The sequence below is a fragment of the Elgaria multicarinata genome, chromosome 3 (genome assembly GCF_023053635.1).
Source record: "Elgaria multicarinata webbii isolate HBS135686 ecotype San Diego chromosome 3, rElgMul1.1.pri, whole genome shotgun sequence".
In the NCBI taxonomy this organism is placed as follows: Eukaryota; Metazoa; Chordata; class Lepidosauria; order Squamata; family Anguidae; genus Elgaria; species Elgaria multicarinata.
Genome location: NC_086173.1, coordinates 161,677,840 through 161,693,765, shown reverse-complemented (window position 1 = coordinate 161,693,765; position 15,926 = coordinate 161,677,840). Strand labels below are relative to the sequence as shown.

The window sequence follows — 15,926 nt, the reverse complement described above, 5'->3', positions numbered from 1 at the left end:
TCATCACTGTTGTTTTGTTAACACATCTTCTCATATTCTATCAAATGCCAGCAATGCCCTGCTACAAATGAAGACATAGAGACAAACACTGCATCAGAATTGGCAGCATTTGGAAACCAGAGCCAGTGTGGTGTAGTGGCTAGAGCATTGGACTGAGAATCAGAAGATCTGGGTTCTAGCACCCACTCGGCCATGGAAGCTCACGGGGTGACTTTTGGCCAGTCACTAAATCTCAGCCCAACCTAACCTTCTCCTCCTCTTCACCTCAGCAACGACCTTGTTCACCTGCTTCTCTTTTTGGCCCAGACAATGGTGGTGGTGAGAAGGAGGAGCAGAACACACCATGGCCTTCTTGCCCACTGATACCCCACCTGCCAACCAAACAAGTGATTGTAATGAGGAAAAGGAGGAGCAAAAAGAGCTGCTGGTAAAACTAGCAATAAGAACGTAGACTCACAGAAGGAGGGTTCTTCTGTAAACCTCCTCAAAAACCTGGAAGCATCACTTACCTGAGAACATCAAGAAAACAGCCCTCATCCTCAGAAAAGCACATGCAGAAAGCTCCTCACACTGCTGGCTTGGCTTTCAGAGGGGGGATTTATTCCTTCCCTTCTGCTTCTCACTCATCTTCTCACTCCAAGCTGAGCACCTGGCTGAGATAAATGGGGCCAGCTGCGGGACATTGGTATGGGATTTGCAAGGGGCACTGGGAAATGGAGTTCAGTGCAAGACCCTCCCCCTCCAGATTGGGGAAAGAGCTGAGGGTTTTATTTCCATTCTTTTGATTTCCATTGACTTCCTTGCTCGGCATTCATTGATTTTTATTCTTTAAAAGATTGAGAACATCAATCTGGATCAGATCGAGGTCCATGTAGCTCAAGGGCTTTCTCCTGTGCTACTCCCAATCTCTGGAGCAAACACCCTTTGCACCGCTCCCGCTACTCTCTCTCTGCATTCAGGAAGGAGGTCTTGACACACACCCTTTCCCAATATCTTACGGCATTAAATGTGGCAAATCATGTTGTTGTTGTTACTTTATAAAGGTGGTACGGAAAGGCAATAAGTAAAGAGATGAAGAAATAGGCCAGCACCCCACTTCCCACAGTGGCTAATCCTGTGCCTCTCAAAACCACCACCAATGCCATCCCCACTGTTGGTTGCTCCCAGTTCCTTGTGCTTAGAGATATATGATCCCTGAACATGGAGGTTCTATTTGCAATCACACCTTGGGAACCATTGTGGTGTAATGGTTAGAGTAGTAGCAGAAAAGGAGAAGATCCAGGTTCAAGTACTTACTTGACCATGAAGCTCAGTACATGACTTTGGCTGAGTCACTGACTCTCAGCCTGACCCACCTCACAGGGTTGTTGTGAGGATCAAATGGAGGAGGGTGATCATATATGCTCTTTGGGCTCCTTGGAAAAAGATCTTACTGGGAAGAAACTTGGATAGAATCGGGGCTCAGATTCTATCCAAGAAAAATAGTAGGCAGTGTAGCAGTCTGCATTTAACCTGATTATATTTACCTAACAGCTCTTCCAGTTTTGAAGGGTGAGTTCAGATTTAAAACCCCTTCCCTATTAAAAATAAGTGTCCACTAAACTTTTCAATTTTTCTGTTTGAACATTTATAGTTCTTTTCTTGTTTAGATACCTATGTCCAATGCTAACCCACCCACCCCGACTACCTAAAAATCACTGATACAGAGGGGTGTTGTTTTTTTTGAATAAGAAGGCAATCAGGGAAATGAAGATTGCAGGACAAATGCAGCCCCTCTCCATCCTGCCCCAATTGGATGTCCAGAGGAACTGCAGGCAGGAGCAATTGGGTGCAGTCAGAGGAGTGGAAAGTGAACGCTTCAACAGACCTTCTTTCTTGTGACTTCCAATGTCTTCCAAAAAATAGTAGAGCCAAAAGGAGTGAGGGGACATTTTTTTGCCTGTTTCCCCTTAAATGCACAGACAGGGCATTGCCAGTCATTGACATCACTCATTCCAAGTTTGAAAGGTGCTAAATGAACATTGGCTTCAATGCATTGAAGATGCACTCCAACCGTTCTTTCCCCAGAGCAAAGTCCCAACACAGTCCCTCTGCTTAAGGGGCTCAGAACTCTGTACAAAATGTCAGCCTGAAGATTCAACACAGGACCATTCTTGTTTAAGAAGGCAAAATGGAATCAAGATGAAAAGAGAAAATACACACAGAACTTTATTAGTACTCAAACACATTAAAAGTGACAAATCTAAAAATCAGCCACAGCAACTGTATCAGTTTTCCATTTCAATAGCCTTTAAAACCTGAGCATTTCTTGCTACATCTCCTGGCTTGGAAATACCCTCTTGACAAAAAGGAAATATGTTTGTCATTTCTCTGTCAGAAGTGGAAAGTTCTATTTCTCCACTTTCTCCCAAAGGAATTTTTTTCCATAAAACTGTACTTTACAATTACACTCTTAAAACTATCCAGATAAAACATACAAGGAATAACATCAGGGAATCAGATAGACAGCATTGCATCATTAAGGACTTCAAACCCTCCCACGAAAACATCTAATGCAGCCACAGAACATGAGGTAGGGAATCCCACATATCACATCCAATAAAATGTGGATACTTAGATGAGAAATAATATATGGGCCGAAACTGAATCCTACTAGGGATGGGCGAACTTGTCTGGGTCCGGGTGCTCATCTGGCCACACAGGTATTCGACCCGGGACCCCGCAAACACACTGTAGCCATCCATCTAGGTCCATGGGGGGACACAGAAGGAGTCCATTGGACCCTCAGATCCAGTCGGGTGCCTGAAACATTCCTTCTTACCACATTCTGACCAGTGAAGAAATTTCCCTGCTATCTGTACACTGAAACACATGGAGGCTTGATTTGTGATCGAAACAATCCCTATGATGTGTACACTTGTGTGGTCTTTTCCCGGTATGGACAATTAAATGTATCATAAGGTTGGCTATACAAGTGAATATTTCCTCACATTATAAGCATATGTAGGGAATCCCCCACATGCACATTCTTTGCTCTCCAGTAAATTCAGAACTCAGAAATCATCTTGATCCACTGAGCATTCATATGACATATCTGGTTATGGTACTTTCCTAAAATGATAAAATACAGTTCAGCAATAAAAACATCTCATTAAAACATAGAATTAATACAGGTAATGACATACAGAAGCAGAGGTGAGGTGTCCCAAATATCACATCCCCTCAGATGGCCCTGCAAATGCTCCCCTTAAACCTTCTTATATGGTGAGGCTCAAACGGGAGAAGACGTGGCTCCTATGATATGAAGCGTGGGCAGAGACTGAACGTTTGACCACGATTCCAGGCTGTGATGGCCTTTCTGTTTCTACTGCTTTCAGTCTCCATGAAGGCTCAATCCATCATCAAAACATGCCATACAATGATATTTGTATAGTCATTCCAGTTTATGGAGTTCATTATTATGGAGATCATGAATTCTTTCATGAACAGTAAGTGATGCTCTCCGGTTGAACTTCTTTCCACATTCTTCACATGTATGTGGTTTCTCCCCTGTGTGAACTTGTTGATGTAACTTAAACTTAGAGCTATCAGTATAATTCTTTCCACATTCATTACACTTATAGGGTTTCTCTCCTGTGTGAATTCTTTTATGTTTGGAAACATCTGAGCTATTCCTGAAGCATTTTTCACAGCGTAAACATTTATAAGGTTTCTCCCCTGTGTGAATCCTTTTATGTTGGGAAAGGGCTGAGCGATCAGTGAAGCGTTTTCTACATGTTGACCATTGAAAGGGTTTCTCTCCTGTGTGAATTCATTGATGTAAAATAAGCTTAGAGCTATCAGTGAACCTCTTTCCACATTCATTACGTTTATAAGGTTTCTAACCTGTGTGAATTCTTTTATGTTTGGAAAGGTCTGAGCTATTCCTGTAGCATTTTTCACAGTGTGAACATTTATAGGGTTTCTCCCCTGTGTGAATCCTTTTATGTTTGGAAAGGTCTGAGCTATTCCTGTAGCATTTTTCACACTGTGAACATTTATAGGGTTTCTCCCCTGTGTGAATCCTTTTATGTTGGGAAAAGGATGATCTATCAATGAAGCATTTCCCACATGTCAAGCAGTGAAAGGGTTTTTCTCCTGTGTGAATTCTTTCATGCGTAGTAAGGGATGGCTTCTGAGAAAAGCTCTTTCCACATTCTTTACATGTATATGGTTTCTCCCCTGTGTGAATTCGTTGATGTTCCTTTAGATGAGATTTACACCTGAAGCTCTTTCCACATTCTGCACATTTATATGGTTTCTCCCCTGTGTGAATTCGTTGATGTTCCTTTAGATGAGATTTACACCTGAAGCTCTTTCCACATTCTGCACATTTATATGGCTTCTCCCCTGTGTGAATTCGTTGATGTTCCTTTAGATGAGATTTACACCTGAAGCTCTTTCCACATTCTGCACATTTATAAGGATCTTCCCCTGTGTGAACTCTTCCATGTTTGGCAAGGGCCAATGAGCATTTAAAGGGTTTCACCCTGAGATGCCATCTTTGATGGGCTATGAGATCTTGATGTTGGAAGCTCTTTCCACATTCTGAACAGATATACAGTTCCTCCCCAGAATCAATTTGTTGTTCATGTTTTGTAAGTTGTGAGCTCTGTGTGGAGCTCATTCCATGCTCCAAACATGTATGACTTTCTCCGCCTGTGGCGAGCATGGGACCTTTTAAAGTTGGTTTGCTCAGACAGCCGCTTTTCACAGACTCTGAGCTTTGACTGTGTTCCTCCGCTGTATGGATTCGCAAATGAGCATCAAGGTGCTTTTGGTGTCTCCTTCCTGTTTGTTCTTCTTGTTCAAGCGGCACCCGCTCTGAGATTAAATGGATTTGCCCTTCTCTTTTGTAAGGTTTCCCTTCTTCCTTCTGGGTCTATCCTGATTGCTCAAGTCCTCTTTCACCTCTTTGTCCCTCACTCCACCTTGTGATCTGCTAAGTTGTTCTCCTTTGTTGTCAGTCTCCTGCACCACATCTAATGGAAAAAATAAGAGAAAACAATTAGAGATGTGTACTGCTCCAGTTCCTGTTCTGAATCCCAGCACCAAAGTGGGCTGGTTCAGACTAAAGCAGTCTGGATCTCAATTGAACCCAAATCAGTCCAAAGCACTCTGAAGCAGGTCAAATCTATCCAAATTGCTGAAGACCAGACAGCCTGTCAGATATTCTGAATCTGAAGGCCAGACAACCTGTCTGGGAAATGTAACGATTTGTTTGAGATTAAGATTAGGAAGGAGGAGGGGAGAGCTGAGTTGGGAGCGGAGAACTGAGCCTTGGCCAGAGACAACTCTAGGGGCCCATGGGGCTGAATGTTTAACCCAGCAGTCTGCAATCACAGTGGTGGAGGAGGGGTTGTCTATAACAGGACATTCTGCTTTCATTTACCAGTGTGAGCTAGAGTTGGAAAGAGAAGGCGAGTCCTATATTATTGTATTTGCTAGTTCAGCTTGACTTGATCTTTCTGAGAAGATCTCAGCCCTTCTCAATTCCATTTTTTTTTTCTTCATAGAGGTCTAAAGCGACAATAGCTAAAGGGGATTTATGTATATTACAATGGTTAATAACTTGAAATAATTGTCTGACAGGATCTGCTATATACCTCTTTGGCATAAAGCCACAGTGGTCTGAATGGATTATAGTTCCAATTATCATGTTTAATCCTGCTGCCAAAATAGCTTTAAATCGTTTATAGTCAACCTTTAGGAGTGAAATAGGGCGATAGTGATAGCTAAAATACAATTTTGATTTGTAAAACTGCAATGCTGGCTAAAAGATTGATGTGATCAGCAGAAAACTTTAGGCTGACCTCTGTTTGCTTCCTCTCTTTGAGACAATTGCAGCCTGGTTTCTCTATCCTGTTTCGCTTGCTAGATGTCACTATTTAACCACCAGATGTTTATCCTATTGTATCTTAGGAGGAAGTCTGTTGCTTATGGTAAGAGTCCATTGTTCTGTCTGAAATAAGCCTGAGCCAGTTCTATTTCCTGCTTGGGATGTCTGCTATCAGTTTGATAAGAATGTTCTTTGTATGCTCAGAATATATAAACTGGTAAGTTGCCTTTTCTTAGTGTGGTTCTCAGAAAGTATGAGCACTGAGAAACCCACCCATTCAACTGAATGAACTCAGAAATAAAGCTGCGTGAACAACTTTGTCTCTGTGCCTCTTAGTGGGGAAATTAGTTTATAGTCAATATTTAGGAGTGAAATAGGGTTTTCACTTCTTAAAAACAGACTTACGTTATAGTTGAGTAGAAGAACTGTCATTTAGTTTGCTCTGCTCTCCTAATAACTAGAGAAAAGGCAATGGAAATTGGAATGCGCAGGAATAAGAATGATCCCTACAAGGAAGCAAAGTTTACATTGGAACTTTGTTTTTATATTTGACAATGGCAGCGAGACTACTGTACGCACAGAAGTGGAAAAATGAAGCAACGCCAACAATGGGAGAATGTCGATTGAAGATATAGGACTTGGCAGAGATGGCAAAACTTACAGCGATAATGAGAGAGAATTCAACAGCCACATTTATAGCTGAATAGAAACCTCTGATAGGATTTGTGCAGGAAACAGGGAAGAATGATGCATTTGTCTGTGGATTCAGTGGATGAGATATAGTTAACTTAAAAGAAAGAAAAGAATATTATTATTGTTAAATGTATCAAACAAGGAGAAGAAATAATTCACATTTTGATATGTAGAGAGCCAAAAATATATCTTAACCTTTGTGTGTGATTTTTTTCCCTTTCCATTCCCTTTTTCTCCCCCCCCCCTCTTTCCCCTTGGATGAAATGTTATGTAATGCTTTTATGTTATGTATGTTTGCGAAACAATAAAACAATTGGACACGTAATAAATAAATAAATAAAATTTTAAACCATCCAAAGCATAAAAACAACAATATTCATTTAAAACAACACACCATTTCAAAGCCCCCACATACACCTTGGATGCACTTTCCTTTCTGTTTGGAGGACTTCCACAAAGCATGACCTTAGACAGGGGTGGTGTCAAGGGGAAACATGGTCCAGCACCAGCCAAGGGCCCACCAAGACCAGGTGCCCACTGGCAAGAGCCCCCCTGGACCTCCTCCTCCTCCTCACCTTGGCAACCTCCTTGTTCACCTGCCTCTTGAGAAGGAGGAGCAGGAGATGCCACGGCCTTCTCACCCACTGACTTTCTGCCTGCTAACCAAGCAAGTGGTTGTAATGAGGAGGATGAGAAAGAGCTGCAGGTAACACTGTTAATAAGAACGTAGACTTACAGAGGGAGGGTTCTTCTGCTCCTCCAAAACCTAAAGGCATCACTGACTGTAGAACATCAAGAAAGCACCCCTCGTTCTCAGAAAAGTGAATGCAGAGAGCAGGGAAGCTCCACACACTGCTAGCTTGGCCTTCAGAGGGAGGACTTATTCCTTCCCTCCTGCTTCTCATTCATCTTCTCACTCCAAGCTGAGCACCTGGCTGAGATAAATGGAGCCAGCTGTGGGACATTGGTATGGGATTTGCAAGGCCTACTGGGAAATGGAGTTCAGTGCAGGGAAAACCGCCACAGTGGGGGACAAAGTGTGATCTACAATAGCTGAGGGTTTTATTTCCACTCTTTTGATATCTATTAACTTTGTTGCACAACATTCACTGATTTTTCTCACATTCTGTAAGAAGATTGAGAACATCAATTTGGATCAGCCTGAGGTCTGAGTAGCACAACGGCTTCCTCCTGCATCCCTCCCAATCTCTGCAACAAACTCCCTTTGCACTGCTCCCACCACTCTCTCTGCATTTAGGAAGGAGGTCTTGACACACACCCTTTCCCGATATCTTACGGCATTTAATGTGGCTAATCATGTTGTTGTTGTTGCTTTATAAAGATGGTCTGGACATGCAATAAACAAAGGGATGAAGAAATAGGCCAGCACCCCACATCGGCTAATCCTGTGCCTCTCCAAACCACCACCAATGCCATCACCACCATTGGTTGCTCCCAGTTCCTTGTGCTTAGAGATATAAGATCCCTGAACATGGAGGTTCTATTTTCAGACACACCTCAGGAACCATTGTGGTGTAATGGTTAGAGTAGTAGCTGAAAAGGAGAAGACTCAAGTACTTAGTTGGCCGTGAAGCTCACTGGATGTCTTTCGCTGAGTCATTGACTCTCAGCCTGACCCACCTCACAGGGTTGTTGTGAGGATAGAATGGAGGCGGCTGATCATATATGCTACTTTGGGCTGCTTGGAAAAAGATGTTCCTGGGTAGAAACTAGGATAGAATTAGGGCTCTGCGTAGGCAGTGTAGCTGTCTGGTTATTATATGTACCTAACAGCTCTTCCAGTTTTGAAGGGTGAGTTCAGATTTAAACCCCCTTCCCTATCAAACCCACTAAACTTTTCCATTTTCCTGTTTGATTTATAGTTTTTCTTCTTTAGATATCTACATCTAATGTTAACCCACCCACTCCAACTACCTGAAAATCATTGCAGGAGACCCAGAGGGTTTTTTTAAAAAAAAAGAAATAAAAATAAGGATTCAGTTTCATGGAAATAAAGATGTGGTTTCATGGAAGCAGCCGGAGAAATGAAGATTGCAGGAGAAATGCAGCCCCACTCCCTCCTGCCCAAGTTGGATGTGTGGAGGAACTGCAGGCAGGTGCACTTGGATGCAGTCAGAGGAGTGGAAAGTGAATGCTTCATTGGACCTTCTGTTTTGGGTTTTCCAATGTCTTCCAACAAATGGAAGAGCCAAAAGGAGTGAGGGAATAATATTTTGCCTGGTTCCCCTTCCATGCGCAGACAGGGCATTGCCAGTCCATGACATCACACATTCCAAGTTTGAAAGTTGCTAAATGACGCTTGGCTTCAATGCATTGAAGATGCACTCCAACAGTTCTTTCCACAGAATGAACTCCCACCATGGTCCCTGTGATTAAGGGGCTCGGAACCCTGTACAAAATGGCAGCCTAAATGTCCAACCTGGGACCATTCTTGTTTAAGGAGGCAAAATGGAATCAAGACTATGAAACAGGGAAAAAACACAGAGAACTTTAATAGTATTCAAACATATTAAAAGATACATGAGTAATCTAAAAAACAAACAGCCACAGCGACCATCTCAGTTTTCCATTTCAATAGCCTTTAAAACATTTCACTTCTTACTAACTCCTCTGGGTGGATTCTGGATTCCCCACATTGACCTTTCTAACCTTTGTAACTTGACCAAGTAATCAGAAGAACTCCCAACCCAACCTGAGCTTTTCTTGGTACAGCTCCTGCCTTGGAAATAGCCTCTTGTCAAAAAGGAAATCTGTTTGTCATTTCTCTGTCAGAAGCAGAAAGTTCTATTTCTCCAGTTTCTCCCAAAGGAATTTTTTTCATAAAACTGTACATTACAATTACACTCTTAAAACCATCCAGATAAAACATACAAGGACTAACATCATTGAGGACTTCAAACCCTCCCACTAAAACATCTAATGCAGCTACAGAAAGCAAGGCAGGGAATCCCACATATCGCATCCAATAAAATGTGGATCCTTTGATGAGAAATAATATATGGGCCGAAACTGAATCCTACTAGGGATGGGCGAACTTGTCTGGGTCCGGGTGCTCATCTGGCCACACAGATGTTCGACCTGGGGCCCCGCAAACACACTGTAGCCATCAATCCAGGTCCATGGGGGGACGTAGGAGGAGTCCATTGGACCCTCAGATCTAGTCAGGTGCCTGAAACATCCAGTCTTACCACATTCCGAACAGTGAAGTAATTTCCCTGCTATCTGTACTCCCCTGTCTGGAAACTGAGATGTATCATCAGGTTGGCTATACAAGTGAATATTTCCCCATGTATTAAGCATATTTAAGGAATCCCACACATTCACGTTCTTCCCTCTCCAGTAAATTCGGAAGTCTGAAATCATGTCTACCCACTGAGCATTCATATGACATATCTGGTTATGGTACTTTCCTAAAATGATAAAATACAGTTCAGCAATAAAAACATCTCATGAAAATGTAGAATACAGCTAAAGAAACACAGAAGCAGAGGTGAGGTTTCCCAAATATCACATCTCCTCAGAAGTCCCTGCAAATGCCTTGCTTAAACCTTCTTATATGGTGAGGATCAAATGGGAGAAGATGTGGCTCCTATAATATGAAGCGTGGGTGGAGACTAAACATTTGACCATGATTCCAGGCTGTGATGGGGTCTCTGTTTCCACTTCTTTCAGTCTCCATGAAGGCTCACTCCATAATCAGAACACACCATGCAATGAGGAGATTTGTACGGTCTCTCCAGTTTATGGACATCATTCTAAAGTATTGCAAGGTTTGCTTGGCATGCGAACATTTCCTCACATGCTGAACATTTCTAGGGAGTCTCCCGTGTATGAATTCTTTGATGTCTAACAAGCTGCCTTTTGTAACGGAATGTTTCACTGCACACAGAACATTGATAAGGCTTCTCTCCTGTGTGAATTCTTGCATGAACAGTAACTGCTGGTTTCTGGTTGAACTTCTTTCCACATTCTACACATGTATATGGTTTCTCCCCTGTGTGAATCCTTTTATGTTGGGAAAGGGTAGAGCTATTCCTGAAGCATTTTTCACAGTGTGAACATTTATAGGGTTTCTCCCCTGTGTGAATTCTTTTATGTTTGTAAAGGGTTGATCTATCAGTGAAACATTTCCCACATGTCAAGCATTGAAAGGGTTTTTCTCCTGTGTGAATTCTTTCATGAGTAGTAAGGCATGACGTCTGAGAAAAGCTCTTTCCACATTCTTTACATGTATATGGTTTCTCCCCTGTGTGAATTCGTTGATGTTCCTTAAGATGAGAATTATGCTTGAAGCTCTTTCCACATTCTGCACATTTATAAAGATTTCCCCCTGTGTTAACTCTTCCATGTTTGGTAAGGATCAATGAGATCTTAAAGGGTTTCCCCCTCATATGCCATCTTTGATGGGCTATGAGATCTTGATATTGGAAGCTCTTTCCACATTCTGAACAGATATACAGTTCCTCCCCAGAATGAATTTGTTGTTCATGTTTTGTAAGTTGTGAGCTCTGTGTGGAGCTCATTCCATGCTCCAAACATGTATGACTTTCTCCGCCTGTGGCGAGCACGGGACCTTTTAAAGTTGGTTTGCTCAGACAGCCGCTTTTCACAGACTCTGAGCTTTGATTGTGTTTCTCCGCTGTGTGGATTCTCAAATGAGCATCAAGGTGCTTTTGGTGTCTCCTTCCTGTTTGTTCTTCTTGTTCAAGGCGGAACCCGCTCCGAGATGAAATGGATTTGCCCTTCTCTTTTATAAGGTTTCCCTTCTTCCTTCTGGGTCTATCCTGATTGCTCAAGTCCTCTTTCACCTCTTTGTCCCTCACTCCACCTTGTGATCTGCTAAGTTGTTCGCCTTCGTTGTCAGTCTCCTGCACCACATCTAATGGGGGGAAAAATAAGAGAAAACAATTAGAGCGGTGAACTGCTCCAGTTCCAGTTCTGAATCCCAGAACCAAAGTGGGCTGGTTCAGACCAAAGCAGTCTGGATCTGAATAGGATCTGGATCCGTCCAAAGCACTCTGAAGCAGTTCAGATCAATCCAAATTGCTGAAGGCCAGACAGCCTGTCAGGAAATCTGAATCAGAAAGCCAGACAACCAGTTTGGGAAATTTAATTATTTGTTTAAGATTAAGATTAGGAAGGGGGAGAGGAGAGCTGAGTTGGGAGCAGAGAACTGAGCATTGGCCAAAGACATCTCTAGGGGCCCATAGGGCTGAACATTTAACCCAGCAGTCTTTAATCACAGTGGTGGGGGAGGGGTTGTCTGTAACAGGAGATTCTGCTTTTGTCTCCCAGTGTGAGCGAGAGTTGGGAGGAGGAGGAGAGTTCTATATTACTATATTGTGCTAGTGCAGCTTGACTTGATCTTCCTGAGAAGAACCCGACCCCTGTCAACTGTATTTTTTTGGTCTTCATAGAGGTCTGAAGCGACAATAGCTAAAGGGGATTTATGTAATTTACAATGGTTAATAATGCTAAATAATCGTCTGACAGGATCTGCTATATACCTCTTTGGCATGAAGCCATACTGGTCTGGATGGATTATAGTTCCAATAACCATGTTTAATCCCACTGCCAAAATAGCTTTAAATAGTTTATAGTCAACAGTTCTCCTATGTGGCTTGACAGGTTTCTTTTTACATTTTGCTTTAGCTTTTGAGGAAAGGAAACTTTAGGCATGGCTAGCACAAAGGCCACTGGACCTAACTATCTCAATTTGGCAGATTTTGTCACAGCCATAGAGGCTGCTAGGTCATTAAATTCCATGCACTTTGGTGGAAGCACAAAAAATAGCTCTTTGCTTTGACAAATTTCCTTGACAAAAGCAAATTTTACCTGTGGCTAGCACAAAAAAGCCACTGTACCTTAATGTCTGAAATTTGGCAGGTTGAATCAGTCATAGGGGCTGATTGGTCTCCAAATTTCATGTATTTACTATAAAAACTAAAAAAAAGAAAGAAAAGTTATGGACAATTCTGTTTTCCAATGCAGATCTAAGGGAAAATGTAAAAATCTAAACAATTCTGATTTCTGAATCTGGAGACCAAAGCTGGTCTTATCAGGTGGGAATCAGTTGAATACAGATTAGGATTGAAGGGATAGCCGTTTGTAAATTTGCTCTTGCTTCTTTTCTTTCCTGATGGCAATAAGCTGCATTCACAATTGAGCTTTGTTTTAAACCTGCCTGCGGAAAATTCAGCAGTCATTTTGTGAATTTCACAGGAAAGATCCTATAAGTAGAAAAAATAGTATTTTGAGGAGGAATTTTTCCAGTCTCCATCTCAAGTTTACCAGTGCAGCTACCCAGCCATGCTTACTGAGTCTGTTCATCTGCCAGAAGGATGAAGCAAAATCTTTGAATCCCGATTCCAATGAACTTGTATAGCAAATGAGAGAATAGACAAGCCAAGAGGAAATTCAGAAGCCTTGAGGTATAGATCCAATATACACGTCTCATTCATTACCAGCATGCATAACAAAGGCTTTGTCTGACCAATCCGAAAAGAATGGGCTCACGCACAATGTCCACTGGGTACAGTTCCTGCTTGTTCTCTTATTCATGGTGGAGTTCTTCTTCCAGCTCTCTTTTCATACACATTGTTCATTTCTCAATTCTTATTTGGATCAATACCTACTTTGAGTAGGGAGTTGATTGAGATGCCCATTGCCTTCCCCACAAGGATCATCCAATTCCTTCTCTCATCTAGTTCCCTTACTGACGACTTCTGTGTTCCAAGCAATTTTTCTTCTTTCACATTCTATTTCTCCCCATCAACCACCTTTTGTTCTTCCGGAGAAGTAAATCATAGCAGCACAGATTAACTTGGCTGTATTTACATTAAGAAAGCTAGTGATGACTTTAGATGCCATATTGTGTATTAAGAAAAAGTCAATAGAAGTCAAATTGGGTAGCTTTACCTGATCGCTCTTGGGGATCTATCTTCAGAGAATGATGCTGCATCTTCCTGCGGGATAAAATCTTCTTCCTCCACTGAGTACGTCTGAAGGTGTTCCCTGGATGCCTTACATACTTACTCCCAAGGAGTGGGTTCTTCCTCTGCTGGGTGGGTTTCCTTCTGATGTTCTGCTTTTTCCCAACTTGCTGGGGTCGTTTCCTATCCTCTTCATGGGAATGGTTCTCCATCATTGCAAAGGACTCATGTGGTTCCATGATTTCTGTTTATTCTGGCCCATATTTCTCCCCATCACCTCTAGTCCTCTAATCCTTGTCTGTTGAGATTCCCCTCCCCTGAACTCAGCCACTTATTGCATGACCAAGGCCTATAACCTCAGCCTAGTCTCTTTCTGTAGTGTTTGTGCCCCTTTGGGCCGTAAATGGAATGGTCAGAGACCTTTTACAGTCTGTAGATCAAAGGCTGGGAAAGAAATACTCTGAAGCTAATGACCCCTGAGGTTCCTGATGGGAGAAAAGGAACTAGAGGTGAATCCAGCCCAGAAGGGAGCTTCAGGGAAACCCAGAACCCAGGCACAAAAAGGCATATCCATATCACGCATGCACCCCTTTACCTGATGGTCCAGCCTTAGCATCTTCATCTTTCTGCTTTGTTTCTGGACTCCATGACCTCCGCTCAACATCAGGCACAGTCTGGCTTGACACAGAAGAACTCTCAGCCCCCTCTACAACTTCTCCCTGAAACCAGAGAGAAGAACACTTTCAGGTTAGAGTGAGTCTGCCAGATGATGTAAGGCCTAATCCTGTCCTTGATTGTATGCTTTATTGAAAGCTATTCTACTCTGATCCCAACCCCCCTACTCCTGCCATATCTCCTTCTGCCTCAAGTCACTGGAACAGAGGTATCTCCTCCATGGATTGCAGTGTCAGAGCGTTCCAAGAACATCCTTATGTCACTAGAACTTCCCTCACCCTCTCAGCACCCACTCACAATGCAAACACACCCTCAGCCATTCAGAAACTCACACGCTCCATTCATTCATCCAACCAATCACCCACAGCCAAACCAGCACAATCACCGATTATAGCTTGTGCTTATAATCCGCCACACTGGTCGCTATCATTTCACATTACAAATAACCAGCCTTGCCCCGCTCGTGCTCTCCGCTCCTCTGATGCCATGCTTCTCGCCTGCCCAAGGACCTCCACTTCCCTTACTCGGCTTCGTCCTTTTTCTTCTGCTGCCCCTTACGCCTGGAACGCTCTTCCAGAACACTTGAGAACTACAAACTCAATCACTGCTTTTAAAACTCAGCTAAAAACTTTTCTTTTCCCTATAGCCTTCAAATATTGAGTTTGTTCTGACTCTATACTGTTAGCTTCACCCTACCCGGTGCCTGTTTACACTTCCCTGTGCCTGTTTGCATTCTCCTTCCCTCTTTATTGTTTACTACAACTTATTAGATTGTAAGCCTATGCGGCAGGGTCTTGCTATTTACTGTGTTATCTGTATAGCACCATGTACATTAATGGTGCTATATAAATAAATAAATAATAATAATAATAATAATAATAATAATAATAATAATAATAATGGTAAGACAAACAGAATTTTAACTGCTATCCCATTAATGAAATCATTTTCACCTGAGGGATATGGGGTAGTTCTCCTGTCTCCTCTGACCTTGGGCCTGTGGACTCTTGGTGGTGCTCCATGGGTCACTTCTCAAAAACAGTCTTAGGTTATAGTTGACTAGAAGATCAGTCATTCAGCTTGCTCTGCTCACCAACTGCCTAGAGAAAAAGCGACAGAAATCGGAATGAGCAGGAATAAGAATGATCCCTACCTTGAAGCAAATAAACATTTATGTGAATCGTGATTCATCATCAATATGATCATAACATTCTACCATTTATATTCCTCCTTTGTCCCTCTTTCAAGGAACTCAGAGCAGTCCTGCTCCTCTCCATTTTATTTTTTCCATCATCACCTTTTGTTTTGTCAAAATATATTTTCATATTCTAATAATGACTTGGATAGTAGGTCTGTCCTTGCTTATAGACAACTCCTTAATCACAAACAGTGCCTTACCCAAAAGGGCAGGCCATGGAAGAGAGACATAAATATAGAGACGAGATCCTGCAACAGAGCTAGAAGCTCTTATTGTCCCAAAATCCACTCCAGCAAAATGACTGCAGGATGAAGCATCATCAGCTGCATTCACCTGCTCATCTTCTAACATAATTTCTTCTCTCTAATGCGAGAAACGTCCTGCTACGAATTAAGACATGGACACAAACGTTGCCTCAGAATTGGCAACATTTAGAAATCATTCTACATTTTCCAGAAAGCCTTCTACTGACCAGAAAGCCAAATTAGAGATCCAGTGTGGTGTAGTGTTTACAATGTTGGACTGAGAA

The 15,926-nt window shown here is 42.3% G+C and overlaps 1 protein-coding gene across 1 annotated transcript; it reads right to left on the bottom strand.

Annotated features, from left to right (window-relative positions):
• Positions 1-3,433: 3,433 nt before the first annotated feature.
• LOC134395699 (zinc finger protein ZFP2-like) lies at positions 3,434-15,221 on the bottom strand. The gene is made up of 6 exons (XM_063121862.1): positions 15,153-15,221; positions 14,120-14,243; positions 11,130-11,471; positions 4,884-5,021; positions 3,886-4,782; positions 3,434-3,717 (listed from the first exon to the last, which is right to left on the bottom strand). The coding sequence occupies exons 1-6, from the start codon at positions 15,219-15,221 to the stop codon at positions 3,434-3,436; spliced, it is 1,854 nt and encodes a 617-aa protein (XP_062977932.1).
• Between the last annotated feature and the right edge of the window lie 705 nt (positions 15,222-15,926).